The sequence below is a fragment of the Protopterus annectens genome, chromosome 5.part0 (assembly GCF_019279795.1).
Source record: "Protopterus annectens isolate FY-2018-M chromosome 5.part0, PAN1.0, whole genome shotgun sequence".
NCBI lineage: Eukaryota > Metazoa > Chordata > Ceratodontiformes > Protopteridae > Protopterus > Protopterus annectens.
Genome location: NC_056735.1, coordinates 1358359744 through 1358382595, shown reverse-complemented (window position 1 = coordinate 1358382595; position 22852 = coordinate 1358359744). Strand labels below are relative to the sequence as shown.

Below are 22852 nucleotides of genomic sequence, written 5' to 3'. Positions count from 1 at the left end.
GAATATGGGGGATTGAATCCTCTATGTTGGGGTGTAGAGGACAGCTCTCCCTCTCTCTCCAAAAAAATCATAGGTTGAACCACTTTTTATGGAAAAAAATTCAACTGTCTTACTTTATAATATTGTTCATATCATAACTGTCCTAATCCAGAATATAATTTGCACAAACTTGAGGTGATTAAAAATGAAGTATAAATTGAAATAAAATTGTTTGTCCTTCACTTCTGTTCTATGTAACATTATATGCTACTAGTCAGACAGACTACAGAGTATTGGTTTTTGATAATCATTTCATATAATAACACTAAAATAATTTCCTTTTTCATTGTGAGTGATCGTATAGTAAGGCAACTAATTTACTGTGCTTGTGCTTTCAAGTGAATTTTTGATACATAGTGAGTGCTATGCTTCCTTTTTTCATTCTTTTGATTAACTCATGCTCTTCTCTCCTTGTCAACAGGCCTCTTGAACCTGTTTACAGCACTGTGAACAAACTGTGTGATAAGCCACCTTCTCCACGGCATTACTCTCCTCTTGACTGTGAAAAAAGCTTCCTTCTTTCTGCTCCTTACCCTCTCTACCACCAAGGTGTGATCCCTGACATTGAGATCACCAGGTACTGGCAAATATTTTTCTTTCTTTCTTTCCTGTTCTTTATTTGCCTGGGAAGTAATATTAAAGACTGCATTATATGTGGTTTCTCATTGTTTGAGAATGCATCTGTATTATAGGAAAACTTAATGATACATCTGTCAGGATGATATCACAGAAGTAACACAGACAAGTGTTTTCCATATGAAAAGAAGATCAGCCATTGCCAGTTAAATGTCAGAGCTGCTGTTGTAGAATTTTTATTTATGGTCATGAGCATGATCTTTTACCTACTGATATGTTGTCTGGCTTGTCTGCTGCAAATGAATAAGCAAATATAAACTATATATTTTATCTTGCTAATTTGAACATGTGGAGAAAAAGTTATAAAAAATATATATCTTACTCTAACAATCTAAGTGAAGGTATTATAAATACATGGCCCAGTTACTTTTGGTGTTGTAACAACTATATTTAAAATGATAAAAATGAAAATGATGTCTATTTGTGTATGCATTTATGTATTTTTGTTTATTTATTTATCTATTTGTTTATTTGTTTATTTATTTATTGTTATCACTGATGACCACATAGGCTAGATCAGAAATAGCTGTCTTTTTTTGAAAGGCCACCCATATTAGGAAGACCAAATTGAAGGGAAATGTTAACAAGGGAGAAATGCATACAAATGTCATGGGTAGTGATGTTTTTTAAAACGTTGTTATTTGATTTTAGATATTCCATCAATAATTCAACAATTTGAAACAGAAAAATATATATACAAAAGTCCATAAAAATAATTATATACACAAAACCATTAGAACTTTTCTAAAAGATCATTACATTTCTGCCAGGCTGTGTATTGATGAGCTACATTTCTAGTTCACATTTTTATGGTTGATAATTCATTTTTACAAACAAATTTGACTAGACAGATAGATCCACTAGTAAAAGTGAGAGTAGTTTGGATTTCCAGTTTTTAGTTATAACTTTCTTAGTAATAGCTAGGGCAGACCAAAGAAGAGGTACTTGTGATATTGGAATAATGTCTGGATTTGTGGCATTGAACAAAATCAAGGAATCTGGAATAGTAAAATGAACCCAATCTACATCAAGGGCTTCATTACATTTCCAACATTTTATTTTTTTCTGATTTATATATATAACAGTAATTTTGTGAGGTGTTAGAAAAACTCTATGTAAAAATTTCCATGTATAAATCTGCCACTGTAGAGAGGGCATTGGTTTCTCTTCAGATTTTAAGGATAGTTTTTTTACTTTTCACAGAAAGATCTTCTTTATTTATTTTTGTTAAGTAATTCCAGTATGACAATTCATGGGGAATTCATTAAATTCTAATAGGCTTATATATAATTGACAAGTATGATTTACCTTTAGCTGAATTATTATTTATATTAGAAAATATGTCTAGGATTTTTGGAATAGTTTTAGTTTGTATAGCTAATGCTATTTTAATTTTGTCTTGAATATATTTATTTTATTTATTTTTATTTTATTTAACATTTGTTGACCGGGAATGTCCGACTAGGTTCCACAGAGCCTGTTTTCAGCGGAGGCCCGGGGAGAAATGCTCCAGATGCATGTCTTTGGACATATATTCCTTACAAGTTTGTATATCTAACCAACTATTTTCCAGACTGTATCAATCAGATAATCAGCTGAATGTATTTTATTTCTATTCAGAAACTGATGCCAATAAATTAAATTACTATTCTTTAAGTCAAACATTTTCTTTGTACTAAAAGATAGCAAGCATCCACTTTTGAAAGCTATAGGAAATAATATTATGAGCAGATTTTTTTATTAGATAATTCAAATTCATAAATCTCTTGAATATTAATAGAACTTGATTTATGAAAGGTTAGAGAGTTAACTTATAGTTTTCATTTAATATATATTCCTTTTTTTAAAACCATAAAAATGTATTAATGTCCAAATTTGTATATGTTTCTATTATAGATTTGTTATTTTCTATTAGTATATTTTCATGTATTGATTTCCATCAGGAAGCATAAGAGGAGTCAAGCCTCTGTAGTATTACTTTAATAATTACAGATTTAGAATATAAGTCAATATTGGGAATACCAATGTCTCCATCTTCCCAACTTTTGATGTGATATTGTATCAATTAGGTTTTAGTAGTTAACTAAAACCGATTTATTATTATTATTATTATTATTATTATTATTGTATCAATTAGGTTTTGTTAGTTAACTAAAACTGTTTTTTTTTTTATTATTAGTCTCATTAGTAATTCCTACGTATTTTAACTATAAATTGTCTCAGCCAACTTTTTTGTAAGAGAATGTCATCAGCAAAAATTTTAATTTTAGAAGAGAATATTTCATTTATGTTAAAATCTTTAATGTTTATGTTAGATCTTATATTGTTAGCAAATGTCTCTATAATAATTGCAAATAGCAAAGGGGATAAAGGTCATCCCTATTTAGTACCTTTAAAGATATCAAAGGTGCTATATATAAAGGAGTATATTTTGACAAAAAGAAATTGAGTAATCATAAAGCTTTGTAATTAACTTTATGATATCAGTGGAAAAGTTATACTCATTTAGTATTCTGAATAAGTAAGACCAATTCACAGAGTCAAAAGCTTTATCCATAGCTAAGCTTATTATGGGTAGCTCTTTTTTATTTTTGTTTGCCATATCAATCAAAGAAAATAGTCTTATTATATTATCTTGAACTTTCCTATAAACTGTAAACCCTGTCTCATCTTTATTTACTATTCGAATGAACAGATGATTGCATCTTTTTGCTGATATAGACATGAAATTTGTGTAGTCTTTATTTAAAAGTGATATAGGTAGATAAGAACATAAAGCAGGGTCTTTAAAATGGATGCAATAAGAGAATATTTCCATGACAGGGGAATAACAAATGTACTCTTTACCTCTTCAAACGCATTTAATAAAAGTGTTAAAATATTATCAGGTAAAAGTATATATAGCTCAGGAATTTTCACATCCATACCTGGTGCTTTATTAGTTTTAAGATTTTTAATTTGGTCTTTAAATTCTTAAACGAAAAAGAATTACCAATCTTGCTTTTCTGTTCTTTTGATAGTTTATTATGCATGTTTTCCTTAAAAAAACTACCCAATAATTTGTTGTTACTCAGGTTTGAATTAGTTTTATTAATTTCTTCATAATATTTGCTAAAACATTTAATATAGCTTTAGGATCCATAGCTTTAATAGTCTTATTTCCTTCTTTATAAACAACCTCCTTGATATGGTTTATTTTATTCATGTTTTTCTATCTTATAGCTATTCTATGAAGGCTCTTGAGGTTTATTGCATATGACTGTAATTTTTTTTCTGGATTAATGGTAATCTTATTATGTAAGATTTCTAGGTATTTCTGATTTAGATTTTTCAACTGTGTGCTTGCAGCTTTATCATTGGGTTTAAGGGTTAATTTTAATTTATCAATTTCAGCTTGGAGAGCATTTAACTCTTTGCCCTATTCCTTTATTTTACAAATATACCAGTTCTTTACCATATAAGTAAGCTTTTATCATATCCCATAGTATGACATCAGTGATCTCACCATTATTGTTAAATTTCATAACTTGATTTATCTTCTTTAATAGCCATTCATTAAAGCATTTTGTATTAGTTATATATGCCAAGAATCTTTGGCAAGAACTTAAATTGATCAGACTTAAAGTTAACTTAAATGTAATAGCATTGTGGTCAGATGAGGACCATGAAACTATTAGTACCTCCTCTATTTTGGAGTATAATGCATTGGAAGGTAATACTTTATCAATATTGGTTTAAGTCCCAAATCTAAAAGAGTAGTGAGTATATATTAAAGAACCATCTAGTTTTAAACCTGATATATCTCTCATATACATTGTATTAATATAATGATTTGTATGTATCACTACTGAAGATAGCCTGATTTGTATAACATTTGTAGTGTCTTTGTTTGATATAATGCAGTTAAAACTCACCAGCTATCAACATTTCTCCTTTAAGGTTTAGTGTTATAATATCTAAGTGTTTCTTAACTGTTTTAGAACCAATCCCAGGAAGTCAAAAGGTATTTATAAGGGCATAGTATTTGTATCAGTTTATATTACCATCAATCCCAGCATACCATTCTGCCAGTATAGGAATCCACTATTTTAGGTAGACCTGGTGTATTTTTTCCAGAGAATAAGAAGACCTCTTCTTTTTGAACCAAACTGGCAGCCAATTAAAACCAAATAATCTTTTAAAAACAACATATTTAAATCTTCAGTCAATAAACGAGTTTCTTGTAGAAAACAATGTCTGCTTTATATAGAGTTAAATATTTATTTAAACTACCCATCTTTGAAGGGATATTTAACCCATTTATATTTAATGAAAGACATTTATATGATGGCATCTATTGGAACAATAGGTAAAGAAACTACTATGAAATGGTTTAGTATGCTAAGTATTACACTAACAAAAGAACAGTTTGTTATAGACAAACACAATAAGGATGATGTGAAAAATTCAGAATTAAAAACATTTTTAACCTCCAACATGGAATAGAGTATTCCAGGCTTGATGAAACGTTCATACAAGCCACTTACTAACAAACACCATAACACAACCAATCACATTGTTGCTACTGCTTCTATGTACATTAACTGAAATTTTCAAAAATATTTTACATGTTATAAGAAGATGTTAAATTACTAGAAAATAAACCAAAAACTACACAAGAAGGCTAATATACAATGAGACCTATCAAATAGAATAACTTTAAAAAACTATTCATTTATAATAATTAATATAATTAATTATATGTAACATTTATTTATATATTAACTATTATACTGAAGATATGCTCAGACCATTCTTAATACTTTAAATATTTATATGAATTTAGAAACTGTGTGTTATGAGTAAATAATGTCTTTTTAAGGTACATGTGCCTGTAATTTACCCAGAATATGACTCATGTCCTATATGTACAACATTGTACAGATTACCTGTACTTATTACACTTTGTAAAAGGTTATGAACCAGTACCTGTATTAACATTTTGCATATGTAAATTACTTACATTTCCACCACATTCTCTACAAAAACCTCATAACTAATTACCAATTCTCTTCTAATCTCTCATGAAAACAGCCTGCATAGATTTTGGTTATTTACATTCATATTCATTATCTAACAAGGCTGAATTATAAAACAGATTGCTAATGTTTATATTGTATGCAGAAATATGTTATGTTAATGAAATTGTATCTGTTTTTCAACTTATGTTATTTCACTATTCCTTGTATAAGACACATATCTGAGTCTTCTAACTAATAAAGCAGTGCTGCAACATTATCTAGTAAGAACAAATGCTTCAACTAGGAATAATACTCATTAAAAACTTAAAAATTACACAGGACACTCAGTAGTAAGGTTTAAACTATTTAACATAAATTTCCACTCATCTATTAAGTGTACATTTATGTACTGTGTTTGAAGTTTAATGAGAACACCTCTATGTGCCCCATATCAAATATGTACCCTTTGTGCATCATTTGACTTGTTCTCCCTTCAATAATTAAACAATGATCTAAGTGTATATAACAAAAATAAGGCATTGAGAAGTCTAAATACTATTATATTAAAGTGCACTGCTTGCAGTTTGTCTTTAATACTGGGAAATATTTTAAAAGCTAGATAATTTAAAAGTCCATTTTTGCAGCTCTTTTCTGTGATCCTTAAGCTTCCTGTTTCTGAATTTTTAGAGGTCACGCTGCAGTTCCTCTCTGACTCAGGAACTGTTCAGGAAAGATTCAGAGAGAACCAGAGACACATGAAAGCTCAAGGCAAGCTGAAAACATTCTCAAATTCAGCAGGAAACTAGACTGAAAATAAAGTGTTTAAACATGGAAGGCCCATGGACACATTCTGCAAGCCACATTTAAAATGTTTTTTTTTTTTTTTTTTTTTTTTTTTTTAACAAATAAACAGGGGAAAATTATACAACCTTAATAACATCACTATAAAGAGAATGGGATTAAAACACATCAGTGCACACATTTTAACTGCATCCTCCACTGTCAGTAACACTATATGTAAATACTGTGTTAAATATTAAAAATGAAAAGAATAAAGAGTTTTAACATTCCCTTCTACACACATAAATTTCCCAACAGTCAAACCAGCTCCCAAACCAGATTTATTCTATTAAAGTTACTTAGTTACTAAATTATTGTTAAAAAAGGAAAGAGTGAGAGGACAGAAAAGAAAGGAAAAGGAATAAAAAATACAAAAATAAAACTGTTTGTGTATGGTATTCCCCTTTGGATTCATAACAGTTAAGTTAAAATAAGCTTATTACTATATAATATTCTCCATCTAGTGGATGAACTGCAATATTACAGTAACAGGGAGACTAATAATTGTAAATTGAAATTAATGTAAAGAAAATGGAAAAGTATTACCTTTAGGTGATTTCATTTAAAAGATGTTTCAGAAACAGCCTATTGTAGGATAAATAAAATATAAATAAATAACAGGTAATTTTATTTATCAATGAGCTTGTTTTGTTGTTGTTCTGTTTAATTGTCCAATCATTCCTTGTAGCCTGTCTTTTTAAAGATACACTCAGGTCCATATCATCAGTAGAATTAAGTAAATTATTTTCTGGATGAAGGAAACTGCATCTTCTAAGGAAGGAAATGTTTTTTCCCCTTCAGGCAAGAATAATCTTAGTTTTGCAGGGTAGATTAGATGAGTGTTTATTTCAGCTTTCTTCAGTGATTTTAACAGAGAAATACAGGGTTTTATTTTTGAAACCACCAGAGAGGAATAGCCATTGTCAAATCTAATGAAATAATCACCAAGTTGTATGAGTAAAGCAGACTAGGCTGTTTACAAAACTAGATCCTTGTCTTGACTAGAAACAAATTTGACTATTATATATCTTGGATATGTAAGATTTTTCGCTTGGTGTCACTACAGTCAAAGATTTATAAGACCTCTCTGTGCCAAATGGCAAGGCTTCAGGAAGCTTTAATGTTGTAGGGATCCATGTGGAAAAGAATTTTATCATGTTATCTCCTTCTTCTTGCTCAGGCTCTCCATAAATCTGAATGTTGTTCCTCCTCGCCCTATTCTTCAAGTCATCATTTTTTTTTTTTACCCAAGAACTTGTTGTTTTGTTGAAGAATAAAATCAATGTTATGTTCTTCTTCTGTAAGTCTGCTGTTTATGCTATTGGTAGAATCTCCATAGCATATATCTGGAATTTCTGTTATCTCACTACTACCTTGATTAATTCAATCTGCTTTGTACAATCTTCTTTTATTTTGTCAAATTTGGAGTCCAGTTTATCTAGTTTTAATGATAGGTTTTCTATACTACAGGGAACAGACTGTAACTCTTTCTTCACTGAATCTTCTTATGCAACTACTTTAGAGAGGATCATCTTCCTTTGATAATCTTTAACTTGAAGTTTTGACAGGAAAACATTTGAAATTTGAAATATTGTTTCCACCAAAATGTCTCAAGAAGTTTCTATCATGATTATTTTAATCCTGTCAAAAATATATAGGAGAAGCACAGCAAAATTCCTGTGCTTCTAACAGCTTGCCATCTTGGCTATCCCCCCCCCCCCCCCCGCCGGGTAGTGATATTTTTTTGAAAGTCATATCATATGTAAACATAACATTACTGCCATCTTGCTGTGGCAAACAAAAGTCCCTCAGCAATGCTTTGCTGATGTGTAATGAAGGCTTAATTTTGCTATAGACATGAAAAAAGAAAGTAAACCTAGGGCAGTTCAATGGTAAATTAAAAAAACTAGTCTTGCAGGAATGAAAATTTAGAGGGAGTTGTTTTAAATATATATGACTACACTGTAATATACTTTAAGTTAGAGTGTTATAGTGTTTTTATTATTACATTACCTGATAAATAGGAACAATGTAGTTTATGGAGTATGCTGACTATCCTCTGAGTCTAGTAAATGTTTAAGTTTCTTATGCACTTTTTCAACCTTAGAAAAGAACATAAACTTTGTTAAGAAACATTAACAGTCATTGTGATCACATTTCATGATGCATAACACATAACAGGCACTAAAGAACAGGACTGAAAACAGTCTGACTGCATTAAAAGCTGTGAGATACTTCACACTGCCTTACAGATACATAACAAAACAAATACAAAACATGTGACAATGAGAAGGGTCAGTCAGACATTTAAAGATATATTTTAATCAGAGGGACACCCTACTTTTGGCTGTTGCCTATCTGGCAGCATGAACTGTTTTACAACTTTAAAACATGTAAAACACTTTGTAACTCTAAACTTGTTTTGCAGTATATCAAGGCAGGTAAAGCTCCATGTACAACGAAGAGTTGTGTTTTGGTCTCCAATCATAACAATTTGCTATCACTTTATCAAGATGTTCACCTCTTTAGCTTTGCTCTATAGGTAACATTTTTGAATCAATGGATCCTTGGAATGACAAATTCATTGATCTGACTAGTCTCACATGCAAAGACATTGAAAGAATTATAATGGAAGTAACTAATTGAAAGAATTATAATGGAAATAACTAACATGACATAAGAAACTAACAGACACTAGCTCCAACCCAGTTTGGTTTTGTGAAAGGCAGGAATACCTACTATACCTGGTGGACTTCTCTAAGAGGGTCAACAAGGCAATGTTTAAAGGCAAAATGGTGCATAATACCTACCTTGACCTAATCGGGCCTTGTGTAATAAGATATGGAATTAGGCACAAATCCCTGTGTAGCTCACTATCCCAACTAACAAACTAAAACAATGAATAAAAAGGTCTTCCATTATTACCTCCTCCTCTGTCTTTAGAGGGGGTTTCACCATGAGTGTTCTGGAAAGATCCTTGAGATTTACAGAACCATATCTTTCCACCTCCCCTACCTTTGGGGCAAGGTCTATTCGGGGTAGAAAAATGTACTCCGATGGCAGACAAGGTCTTTCCATCTTTTTCACTCCTGGTAAGTGTTTCCTTTACCTTAGGTCCAAAAAGGGATGAACCATCAAAGGGGGTGCTAATAAAGGAAGACTTAAATGGTTCCGCAAAGGAACATAAGCGCATCCAGGAATGTTTCCTTTGAGCAATTCCTGTACCCGCTGCTCTGCTCATACCATCAGCCGCATATGACAACAGATGCATGGAAGAGCTCACTATTGAATTAAGAGTGGAGAGCTGGGAAGTTACCTTGTCCAAACCTCCCACAGCTACTGAACCCTGCAGAGTGTCTCCTAGCTCCTTCAGGAGAGCCCTTTGTAACCGAGTAAAATGTGTGAGGTAGTTCAGCGATCGAAGAACGAAGGACACTGAACTAAACATATGCTTCCTGTATCTGTCCATAATACTAGATTCTCTTTTAGGAGGATGAACAGATGAAGAAGTCTCCGATAATTCCTTCTTGGTGGCTGCTGCCAACACCATAGCATCAACAGGTACTCCTTTAGTAAAGTAAAGTCTGACTTAAGGGCTAGTTATAAATGTGTTAGGCCTCCTGGGAACAGGCTCTGTGGTGTCTGGGGACTCCCATGCCCTTCGAGTGAGTAATTCAAGCAACTCAATGAAGGGTGGAGACACCCAAGAGGTGGAGGGTTGAGACCCAAAAGCCTTCAGGAGGACTGACTCATCAACAGAATGGTTAAGGGATTTCCAGTCACCCCTCTGTTTAAGGATCTCTAAGATATCTGCAAAGGAGATATCTTCTGGGGGGGACCATGGGGACCCTTCTGACTCATCCAAGTCAGTATTGGAAGTGACTGACTCCTGTGGGGAGTCCAGATGCATCCTCTTGCAGAGTGTCTTTCTAGGCACTTCATCAGTGGGGGCTTCTGGAGAGGTCTCGGAAGAACATGGCTCACCCAGTGGAGCTTCCTGAGGCTCAGGATCTCTACGCTTCAATGGAGCATGTGATGAAAATGCAGACACCGCTGCTTTCAGGGAGGGAGTTGCTTGAACTAATGGAGTGGTCTTTGGGGTGGACAAAGCCCTCCTTCTAGCCTCGAAGGCCCCTTGGTCCCAACGAGAGGAATCCCTTGGATCCAAAGAGTCGATGGAAACCGTCTGTGCCAGTATGGAGGGCTCCGAGCCAGAGGTCATGGCTGAACTCACTCAAGCTGAAGCCCTGAGAGGCAAAGTTGGCACAGACAAGTCGGTCCTACTATCCTCCTTGGACCTGACCTGTGAGTTTTGGCCCCGAGATCCCTCGGTCAGCGCCGAAGACATCAGGGCAGTCGGGGCCAAAAAACCTAGAGTAGGTGTTGGACCTGAGGGGTCCACAATCATCAGTTCTATGCTCTCTGACTCTGAAACTTCCATGCAGATTGGAGGAGGAATTGAAAATGTAGGAGGAACTAAGGTCAGATCCAAAGCCCCCAGGATCGGTGCCGATAAAAGTTTTGCCAGCGCCGGTATCTGTAGAAGCTTCTTCATCATGCCGTCCACATCCAAATCAGACAGTCTACTTGAGGCCTCTGAAGAATGTGATGAAGCCACTGATTGTAATATAGGGGACTTTAAGGTAGGAGATACCGGCTCCAAGGTCAGGGACCGGCTCCTAACCATTATGACAGTCAGTTCTGAAGGCTGTGGAACTGATGTCAAAGCGTTACTAGAAGCTGATTTTGATATAGATGGACTTTTTGTCAGATCTGAAGTCTGTTTGGAGAGCTTGTCTGACTTATCCAGCGACTCTTGAAAAGAGGATTTCAGCAGACCCTTATCCATTAGTTTTCTTTTTCTCTCATGCAACACTCTTGAGGTAAAGGAGTGGCATATAGCACAGCTTTCCTGCAGGTGTACCTCACCCAAGCAGTAGGCACATTCAGTATGTCCATCAGTTATGGACATCTTTTGCCCACATCTAGGGCATTTTTTGAACCAGAATTGGCTTTCTCCTTCCCCTGCTGAGACATTTTCAAAGGCAAAAAAAACAACAATAGCAATCACAGCAGCAATGCCCTGTAAAAAAGGAGGGCTCTAACAGTAAAGGTTCACACAAAAAAGCTAGTAAAGCCTTGCAAAATGAAGGCTTTAAGAATTAAGCTAACAATAAAAATATTTATCTGCCTGTATAAAAAGAAGGGCTGTAATTTGACAAAAAAATACACACGCGCAATATAATGCTACAGATAGGACAAGAAAAAAGCCTTAAAACACAGCCACTAACTTCTATTATAATATTATTATTAAAGACAGCTATGTGCCACATGAAAAGGAAGGGCTAAAACCTAATACAATGCACTATCTTATAATATTGAAGATAAAGAGAAAAACTATGTGCCCTGTAAAAAAGAAGGGCTATAATCTAATATAACACACTGTCTTATTATATGGAAGCTAAAGAGAAAAAAGGCCTAAAAACACGGCCACTAATTTCTCAGTTATTAAGCTAGCTGAGATAGAGATATGGAGAAAAGAAGGCCTAAAAAACTTTTAACAGTGGTGGAACTACCTAAAATCTGAATAGAACCACATTTTACCTAAAAAGTAAGGAAGTGTGTCTGTAGCACGCTACATTACTACAATTTTCTATTTATTTAATGTTATTATCATAGGTATGTACTAGGCTAATGGCCTTGGAGCCTTTACAAGCCTAGCCCACAGAAGTGCCCTGGCATTGTGCTGCCCAACATTAGTTCCTAGTGCCTCTATCAAGTAGAGCCACTGGAGTGATCCCCGGGGTGAACTTTCTATTTCCCATCCACTCATCAAGATTTCTCTTGAAGAGGTCCAGTGAGGTGCTCTGCTTGACATGTATGGGAAGTTTATTCCAGAGGATGGGCAGTCTCTGGGTTATGAACCTGTCCCTCCAGCATGTTCTGTTAATTGTGGTAATGAGGTTGAGGTCTCTGGAGCATGTGGTGCGGACGGATTGGGATTTCTTTAGATGTAGCATTTCTAACAGAGCTGGGTCAGACATGGCTTTGTAAGTCAAGCAGAAATTGCCTCTTAGTAGATGATATGAGACAGAGAATAGCTGGAGTTTTTTTGAGTCTGTCCATGTAGGACATGTGTTTAAGGCCTAGGATCCTCTTCGTGAGGTACTTTTGTGACCTTTCCAGCTGTTGCATGTGTCTAGTGAGGTACATGCCAAATGGGGCATTATACTCGATGAATGGCCTAATGAGGGAAGAGTAGAGAGAGATGATGACCACTTTCTTCCTGGATGCAAAACCCTTAGTAATAACATGTGCCACATAGAAGTGCTTTCCGACCACAGTGGTGATGTGGTGGTCGAAGGCGAGGTTGCTGTCAACCTGTGTCCCTAGATCTCTTATAATGCCTTCAGTATTCAGTGGGCTCTAACTGATCTGGCAATTCGTGGGAACTGAGTTTCCCCAAAGGGGATGACGACGCAATTTTTAGCATTAAGCTTAAGGCCATAGTTTCGACACCAGTCATTGGTCTCAGTGAGGCCTTTCTGTAGGATGTCTACATCACTTGGGAAGTTAATAATGGCTCCCAGCTTGTAGTCGTCTGTGAACTTGATCAGCCAGAGTCCTTCCATGTTGGCTTAGACTTCTGAGAAGTAGATGCCAAACAGGAGAGGACCAACGACCAATCCCTGTGGGACTCCACTCGTGACTGGTCAGCAGTCTTACTTGGAGTCTGCTACTTTCACACTGTGGTTTCTATCTGTGAGCCAATTTGCAACTCACCTAGTGATATAGGGGTTGCTGCCTAGTTTGGTGAGATTATCAATAATTCCTGAGTGGGGAATGGTATCAAAGGCATTGGCCAGATCAAGGTAGACTGCATGAACTGCCTTGCCCTCATCCACAGCTCTGGTGACTGACTCAAGTCAATCAGTTTGAGCAGGCATGATCTACCTTTCACAAAACCAAATTGAGTAGGAGCTAGAGTTTGGAGATTCCCTATATGACTGTTACTTAGGTCCATGATGATGCGCTCCATTGCCTTACATATCAGACTCATCAGGCTAATGGGGCAATAATTCCCAGGGTCTGTAGTCGCTCCCCCCTTATGGAGTGGGATGACTGTACCAGTGCGCCATTCGGTAGGGACAAAGTCTGAGGTTAGGCTGTGATTGAACAGGGCACACAGATGTGGTTCACTTTGTAGTTTATGTAGAACACATCCAGGGATATTGTTGGGTCCCATGGAAGCTGTATTCTTGTCCTTGGACAATGCAGCTTTAACCTGTGCTGCAGTAATGCTGGGTGCCTGGCATTTCTCCGGTATTATGATTGGTCCTTTAGGGGGGTGAGAGGGGTAAACCTGGCACTGAATCTGTCGGCCAGTATGTTGGCAATATCTGTTGGCTCAGTATAGGAGGTACCATTGTGCAGTAACTCAGAGCAAATCTGGGTATTGCCATGGAGATTCTTGATATAACTATAGAAGGCTTTGTGGTTGTTTTCAGTGTCTGCCGCAATTCTGCCTTCATAGCTGGCTTTAGAGGTTTTGATGAGGGATCTCAACTTTTTGTTGAGGCTAATAAGGGAGGTTTTCCAGTCATTTATTAAACTTCATTTCATTATTTGTAATTTGAAACAGTGTTGCAGAGTATGTTTAGATGTAATGCAGTTGAATTATGGTACATGCATATCTCACCGGTTGGTTTTCTCAATGTAGTGCGATCTCGGAGTTGGTATATTTAATTTTCAGGGGGTGTGGGGGCTTGAAGAAGGTGCAACCCCCCTGCAAACATGTAAAAACAAAATTGGTTTGGGTTGTGGGTGTGTGGGGTGAGGTCTGCCTGTCTATTCTCGATCGTCTGATGTTCGGTATTTGGAAGTTTGATTGATTTGTGGATTTGGGTTTTTGTTCTTGGTGAAGTAAAGCGCGATGATATGGTAATTCATAATTTGAAAGTATATCCATATATACATATACATATATATATATATATATAGATATATATAGATATATATATATATATATATATATATATATATATATATATATATATATATATATATATATATATATATATATATATATACACACACACACACACACACACACACACACACACACACACATATATATATCTACACACACACACACACATATATATATATATATATATATATTTATATATATATATATATATATATATATATATATATATATATGTATATTTATATTTTTTTTGTTATAAAATAAATTTCAATAAGAAAATGGACTAGGGACTGCTAAGTCCCATGTGGGGTGCATATTCTTTCTGCTCATTTGGTTCATGCCTCTATATACAGTTCTGTTATCCTTTCTCATATTCACTTGTGACTTCTGTATCTGCAGTCCTGCAGAAAACATCACTGCTGAAATGTTACAAGTGTTTTGACGGGATAGGAATGTGGCACAGAATATTTGGGAAGAAGTACGTTTCAGAAGGGTACATATATGCAAGTAGAAAATGTAGGATGAATGTTTGGGGGCATATGTGATACTTGGACAGCTGTGCAAGGCGCATGTATAACTTTTTGATTGAAGTATATGCAACAGCACACTTAAGATGCACAGAGCATCAAGGATTTGTATTAGAAACCGTGAATCCATCTTGCAAATTTCTTTGAATGTACATCATTAAAATAAAAAATATAGTGGAATGTATATGCTCGTTCCTTTTACAATGTATTTGCTCTTTCATGCAATGTAATTAATGTTTCACCTAGTATAATACCTCATTGCATAGTATTCTGAATCATACCTCTCAACCTCTTAGAGCAAGAAATCAGGACAAAGCCATATATAAAAGTGGGGCAAAGTACTAAAAACAGGGACAATTTTTAAATAATGCTCTTAAAAACTTAGAAAGTTGATAGAATAACAGGTTTTGCATTATCATAAATGTTCTGAAGGATATGAAGTCTGAAACTCAAATGTCTGTCATTATTTTCTAACTTCAATCTTTAATGATTTGCCACTAATTTGCCAGAAAACCACAATTATATGAAAAATGGACCAAACATATTAGGCAAAAATCTGGACATTCTGCAAAAATCTGTACAGTTGAGAGGTTTGAATTACTTGTAGAATCCAAGTGGCTTGTACTGAACAGTCAGTAGAACCCATGCTGTATGCCCCCCCCCCCCCAATGCAGTCTTCACAGTCTGCGATGCTGTCTGCTCTTTAACTACTGAGGTCACATGACGAGAATGTTAGCAGCATGTCTAGGACACAGGATGTAAATACTGCTTTCCTGTCCCCTCTTCCTTGCTGTTTAACCCCCTTCATTGCTCTTCCTTATAATGACATTCATTTAATGACAAAGCAATAACTAGTAATTCACAGCAGGTCAGTCACATTTTATACAAACACACAAACACAAACATATAGGAAGATAGATTGATAAATACAGATAGACAAATATTTATATATAACGACCATTACTACAGCTGTCAAGAAGCCAAGACACTCTTGTTGGTATGTAATGAATCAACAAGCATAGTAAAATAAGTCGCACTGAGCTGCACATACCTGTTTAATTCATGTCCAATGCAAAACATGAGCAGAGACATGTATGAGGAGGAATGCAGTGCCCTGTCTGCTTCTGTGACATTGTGATGTAATGCGGTACTACTTTTAGAAAGAAAACAGAGGAATTTGTTATAGATTTTCAAATGATACTGATTCATTGCAATAAATGTTAAAGTACCAGTACCAGGCTCCCACTTGACCTGAGTTTAGTAAGTAAATTTAGAGCCGGAGCGATTGCTGGAGATATGGAAAGATTTCATACGCAGTTGTGTCAGCTCTGTGATATAGCTATTCAAAAATTGCCCTGCAGCATAAGCTGGAGTAATGCAATTTATAAGCTATACTGTTTACAGGGTATAAGTAATTCCTAATAGTCAAGCAGGCTATATGCATGTAGAGACAGGTTTGCATTTAATTGCCGACAGTCACTGCACTTGAAAAATAGTATGCAAGCAATAATGTCTTGCAAGGTGGGGAATATTGGGTTAATAATGGACACCACAAGGGATGTTATGAGGCCCGACACAACAGATGAAGGGTCTCTCCAGTCCTGGAAGATCCATTATTTCCCCAATGATTCCCATCCCAGAGAGCATTACTGTGCTTAGAAAATAGGCTATCTGTTAAATAGTTTTGCATTTGTTTCCTATTAGCATATACATATTTTTTATATATTTGATGTAAAATAATTCCTCCTTCTAATGTTTCATATTTGCTGTAGAATATATCATTGCTGTTGGAAGATGTATTTTGCATCCAAGATATACATATATACATTATATAAGTATTTAATGTCTACATACATACAAGCGCCCAGCAGTTACATACATTTTCTTGACTCTTTACACCTTAGATATCTCATTATGAACACATTTCCTCTTCCTCCACATACCTCTTTTCTGTCCCTGATTTTATCGAATGTTCCTGATTTTTGTGTCATTTTTTTTGCTGTCACTTGAATAAAGTTAGATTTTCATACTTCTTATTGGTTAGAAAAAGCAAGATGATACAAAACCTATTGCTCTATTAATTGTTAAATGGATTAGGGTAATGTTTAAAAAAAGTCTCCGATTTTGAATCTGCACTAGCCATCATTGTTGTCTTTCTCCAAAAATCCTTAAGAAAAGACATGAAGGAATATGGGCGCACATGCAACTGATTGCACACATACAAACATACACGTTTTATTTTATTTTATTTTCTGTTGCTCACTAAAGCAACTTTTTAAGGTCTATGGATAGCAAGTGGGAAACTGAAATGGAAATGGAAGTCCCTTGTAAGCTGTATGACTAAGTAAGAGGATAGCAGGAGTGATGCAGTGTTGATGGGAGATCAATGACTGCATGTAGAGAAGGTGAGTGAGGCAAAGGGGTGTTCAAGTGATCATGATACAGCTTAATATTTGGGCTGGCACCCAAGGACCACAACACCAGAGAGGCCTATAGCCAAGAAGGGTACTACAACAACAGTTGCTTTGGAAAGCTGCAACATGAGCTGTTTATTTAATTATTAATTTTAAGTAAAGCCTCATTTCTTTATGTAAAACATGAATAAATAAATAGAATAGACAGACAAATGAACACCAGTGATATTCAAAAGAAGCTGCAGATGTGGGACCCTACAGGTGAGATGCATCTGAATAATCAGTCTGTGGAGCTGTCTGTTGCTTACTATCCTATGAATTACCTGATTCATGAGATGGCAAGGAGAACAACATCCACAGATATTAAATAGGATGGTCAGGGTGCACAAGTGTACCAGCAACATGGACGGCTTAAGTTGTTTTTCTTAATCCTGGCAGACAGCCAGATCTGGGCAATGGATAGGTTTCCAAGACATGTACTTATTCTGTAGGGGTGTGGAACAACTACGTGTTTGTATAAAGTGAAAATGAAACATTACTATGAAGCCATTATGTGTGTATGTATGTACTGGTTTGTTTGCTTGTTTCTTTATCCATTTTTAATGTTATTACAGCCAGCATCTGAAATGTGCACAGACAGAAGTATACCTGTAATTGCTGGATATAGGAAACTGGTTATAGATAAAAATGGCTTACTGATTGCAGTCATTTGTTCTTTATTTTGGCTCTGCAGGTTAATGCTATTTTTCTGAAGAAATTGCAACATTTTACTGCAACTACATTTTGTATGAAAATAAGTTGAAATATATTTGCTCAAACATCATTTGCTATCACAATTGGATATTGAGGTGCACTTATTCAACAAACTGGATATACATACAGGGTGGGGATGAGGGGCCATCTGTGAAAAAATCTAACCATTTTGTCATCCAATCATTTTAACAGTTAATAATTTGGCATTGGAGAGTGAAGTAACAGGATCACTTTACTGTGACTACTGTGTTTTTGTGAAGAAAAAACTTGAAATGCATTATTATGACCATTACTGAGATGCCTGAAGTGTATACAATTAGCAAAGTAGATAGAATGGGTGATTGTGGGTTATTATTCTGGCTTATTCTGGCTTTGCAATTGTAGTGTAAATTTGAAGTAAGTTGGAAGTCATTTATTATTTTTATTCTACCACAACTGGACATCCAAGGCACATACAATCACCAACATATAGATGGATAGAGGGGCTATGTGGAAGGATGAAATGACTGACCCTGCTGTCATGATCAAGTTAAACGGTAAATGGTTCAGCTTTGCAGAATACTGTGTTTTTGTATAAAACAAGCTGGAATATTTTACTTTAGTCATTTGTTATCATAACCATACATGTGAAATATAGACAGTCATTGATGAGTATAGATTTTGGTAGATTATAGTGACAGCACCTTGAGTGACTTTTTGTAGCTGAAGTGTATTGAAATGGGTGGTTTTGTTATTATTGGATAACAAACTTTGTTTTACCTTTTTCTGGGAAATATGTTCAAAGCTACTCAGATTTCACCATCTCCATGCAGTACAGAGATAAAAGTATAAGTTCATTATAGATGAGCCAAGTTTGATTAATGGTTAATTTGCCTCTAGGTACTAAATGGGAAAATTGGAGTGAGCAGAATCTGCATACTTGCCCATCCTGAGGTGGGGGAGGCAGGTGATTCTTGCTTGCCACATGGGTGACACCTAGTGGGAGCACAAGGTGATGCACCAAGTGAGAACAAGCCTACCGAGTGTGTTCAGTCTGAATGTATTCATTTCATAACCCATGGTAAACTCAGCACATTTTCCATTTGGGGTATAGCAATAATGGAGCTTGGAAGAGATTCTGAAAGGGGTGGCATGATGAGAAGCAGAGAAGGTAGGCTACTCTACAGGTCCAAAAAACTGGCTCACACCTTACCACACAATTCTTGCTAGGGAATGGGGGGCAATTAGAAGTCATAGGCAGAAATGACTAGGCAATACAGTTTTTGCTTAGCCTGGGAATGCCCAGCCCTCATCAATGTAAGGACTAATTTGCTGCAGGTAGATAATCTATGAGCAACAACAACAAAAAATAAATAAATAAATTCATTCAAATTTACAACAAACTTTATTAATCTTTGTACATGTCATTGTATTTAAAATAATCTAGTAGACAAGTATACATTTAAAACACTTAGGAAGGGGAATCTAAAGGAACATGTGCATTTATGCATAGTCTTAAAAAGGTAATGTGCTTGGAGTTGTTTGAAATCCACGCAGAGTCTATGTACTCTAAATCCCCCACTGGTTCAGTAGGTGCTTATAAAGTAAGGTATGACCATATGAAAAAATATTGCAAGGCTTTTCAGAAGTAGATGTATTTTAATTATTTCTATGTACCTATCTGATCTTTGGTTTATGTTTGTATGTATAGTATCTGCTACAAGGTTCTTCCTTTCATTATCACATGAAAGTAAACATGCTTCTTTTTATATCTGCATTTTCACAATAGGTTACCACATGTATCGTATGCCACATTTTGCCCTCTTGTCTGGTTTTGTGCCAGTTAAATATGCTGAACGGTCCAGATTTTTAATTTGAACTATTTTCCATTTCCAGCCAGTGACTATTCCTACTCCAAAGCAGGTGAAGAATAGTAGCAATACACTGGCAATCTAACCAATTGTATTATCCACGAGTAGTAAAATACTTTTTTGCAGTCATGTTATCATTGAAATAGGAAGATTTCAATGCTTTCAGAAAATGCTGTGTCTATCGATGTGTTTTTAGCACCATCTTGTGCACAGAAACAAGTACTGTTCCCTGACTGTTTCTAAAGTGAAAGCCTATTCCATAAACTATCATTATCAGCTATTCAGACTTATCACACTGCTTTCGTCAATCATATGTGCTTAAATATAAAAATGTAATGCCACACTGCAAACTGTAGATTGTTGCATGCTTCCTAATGACATATACCTGTATGATAATATTATGTTTTGTGTCTCTCAATAGTTCTGCCTTTCACAGGACTGTGAAAGTCTAGCATACTTCTTTTGTCAGTAAATAACAGTAATGAGAAATCCATATAAGCATATTAAAACTGTTTTATTTATTATGGTATTCTAGGCACCAGGAGAACAGCTTCTAATCCTATAAAAGAAAATCATATGGTGTTAGCATTCTTATTACTTTTATATGAATACTAGAATTAAGACTCTACTTCCTTTTCTTTTAAAGAAATACAAAAGTATAGAGATAATTCATAGCATCTCCTTTTATATTCTTTGTATACACATAGATTTCTCGTTTACCTATCCCTTCCCATAGCCTTATTTACTGATGAGACTTATATGCCTAGACCATGCAATCAGTATTCTAGACTCTTGCTTTGGAATTCACTTATCACCTTTGCAAATAGTTCAGAATATGTGCTTTTTTTTTTTTTTTTTGGAATTTCAAAACTGGGTTGGTAATGGTACAAACATAGGATTCTCACCTATGGGGGGAAATTGATTAGGCATAAAATAGCACAGAATGGCAGTTAGCCTAGTACTTAGTTTGAAACTTATCTGTTCTCAGAATTATGTCATTTTCCTTATAAATCTAAAACAAATCTAACACTGTTTTCCTGTAAACCAGACTGTGTGGTTATTGTTTAGTAATGTTCCAGCAATGTCATAATTATTTCCATTTGTAATATTTATACCACACCCTGCAGTAGATCAGTGACTGTATTAGTACAGGAAGAGGTTTGCAAACAACTTTGCTTAATATTACTCTTTCTCATTTGCTAGAAGGCAGCATATGGATACAGATTCAGAATTCAGATGTAAACTATGTGTCTCTCAGAGGGTAAATCTTAGGATTCAAAGAGCTAGAGTCCCTAAACTGCTAGTATGGGTCTATTATATGTGTTTGCATGCTATTAGCTCACAACACACCTGCTCACTGACACTTGCTTAAAAAAGCAAGTGCTACAACTCCCAAAAGCCCACTCTCCCATTTCTACAGAGCCCTCACAACAACTAACACCATAAAATCGTATATCCCTACCAGAACCTAAACTCTATCCCTAAATGTCCCACCCATTTCCCAACCCAAATACTCATTCCCATACCTTAAAACTCCACATTCCCATCCCTAATCCCAATGTCCCCGATTGCTTCCTAAACCTAAAGTTCCTGATTACTCCTTAACACTAAAACTCCCCTACAGCTCCCTAACTATAAAACTCTCTTCCTGCTCCCATTTCATAAAATCCTCCTGCCACTAATTCTAAACCCCCCTTCCATTCTCTCTCTCCATAGTTGCTTGCCTAAACTCATATTCCAGTTTGATCATGAGTCGCAGCAGCCTACGAGCATGAGTCGCAGCAGCCTATGCAATCCATGCATTCCTGGCTTTGACACAGTGTTTTTTCAGCACATATAGTATTCTTATCACTATCTTGGTAATTGCTGCCATTGCTTTCCAACAAGTTAAATGACAAATTGTATAAAATTCTCAGGCTGTCTTCTTCTCAAAAATATTTTAATCCATCCAAAAGAGTGTTAAAAAATACTAAAAAACACATCAGTATATCTTTGTGAAGTCTAGTGCCATCTCTTTCTGGTATTAAGTTGCATTATTTGAGAAATCGTGTATTCTCGAAGTAGGAAAAAAATAGGTGCTTCTTAAAGATTTATGGCCTTAAGAAAATAAAGTAATTGCATGGGTCTCTTATCCCAGCTGCAAGATAAATAAAAAGTTTTAAACATTGGTGATGAATGCATTCAGTATTTTTCATGTGAAGGTCTTCTGTCGTAAACAAGCATTTTTACTTTACTTCCTCAACTAGAACACATGGGATGGGATTATATTTCTGAACACACTAAATAAGCTATGCTTTTAAGTTTAACATTTAAATTTTATATAAAATGTTGTATAAGAGATGTTTCTTAACAAAAGTCAAAGGATCTTATTGAGCTAAGAAATGTTAAAGAACTCTTTCCTCTGCTACAAAGTTTGATTCCCTCAGCCTCCATTTGCCTTATATATTACTATGACCAAGTTATTTCTTGAGACAGTATTGTTGGCTGCTTCAAAAAAAAATAGAGGCCTGTGTCCAGTGGGTTCTCACAGGTTGTTAGCATATGCATTACACATTTGTCTTTTGAATTCCTGCACCAATCACAAAAATGCTTTCCTATATACCTTTTGGTTAGGAATTGCAAGACATTTCTTGTAGTTTAATAGGCTACCAGCATACCTCTCAACCTGGAAACATCAAAAATCTTGACAAGGTCCATGCAAAATAGGTACAAACATGTGCTGTTTAACATAACATTTACATACATAATTATGTAACCCCACCCACTCCAGTGGTATTGTGGGATGCCAACTTTCAAATGCAAA

General features: G+C 35.3%; 1 protein-coding gene across 9 annotated transcripts in view; it reads left to right on the top strand.

The window, feature by feature from the left end:
* Nucleotides 1-22852, top strand: part of DLG2 (discs large MAGUK scaffold protein 2) — a 4792098-nt gene that overhangs the window by 2968221 nt on the left and 1801025 nt on the right. For 8 of the 9 annotated variants that reach the window (XM_044071154.1, XM_044071155.1, XM_044071158.1 and 5 more), the window contains one exon: nucleotides 461-616. The exons of the other annotated variant lie outside the window; for it this stretch is intronic. In XM_044071154.1, the coding sequence (XP_043927089.1) occupies nucleotides 461-616 (156 nt within the window). The remainder of the gene's footprint in view (nucleotides 1-460; nucleotides 617-22852) is intronic. 9 annotated transcript variants of the gene reach the window in all.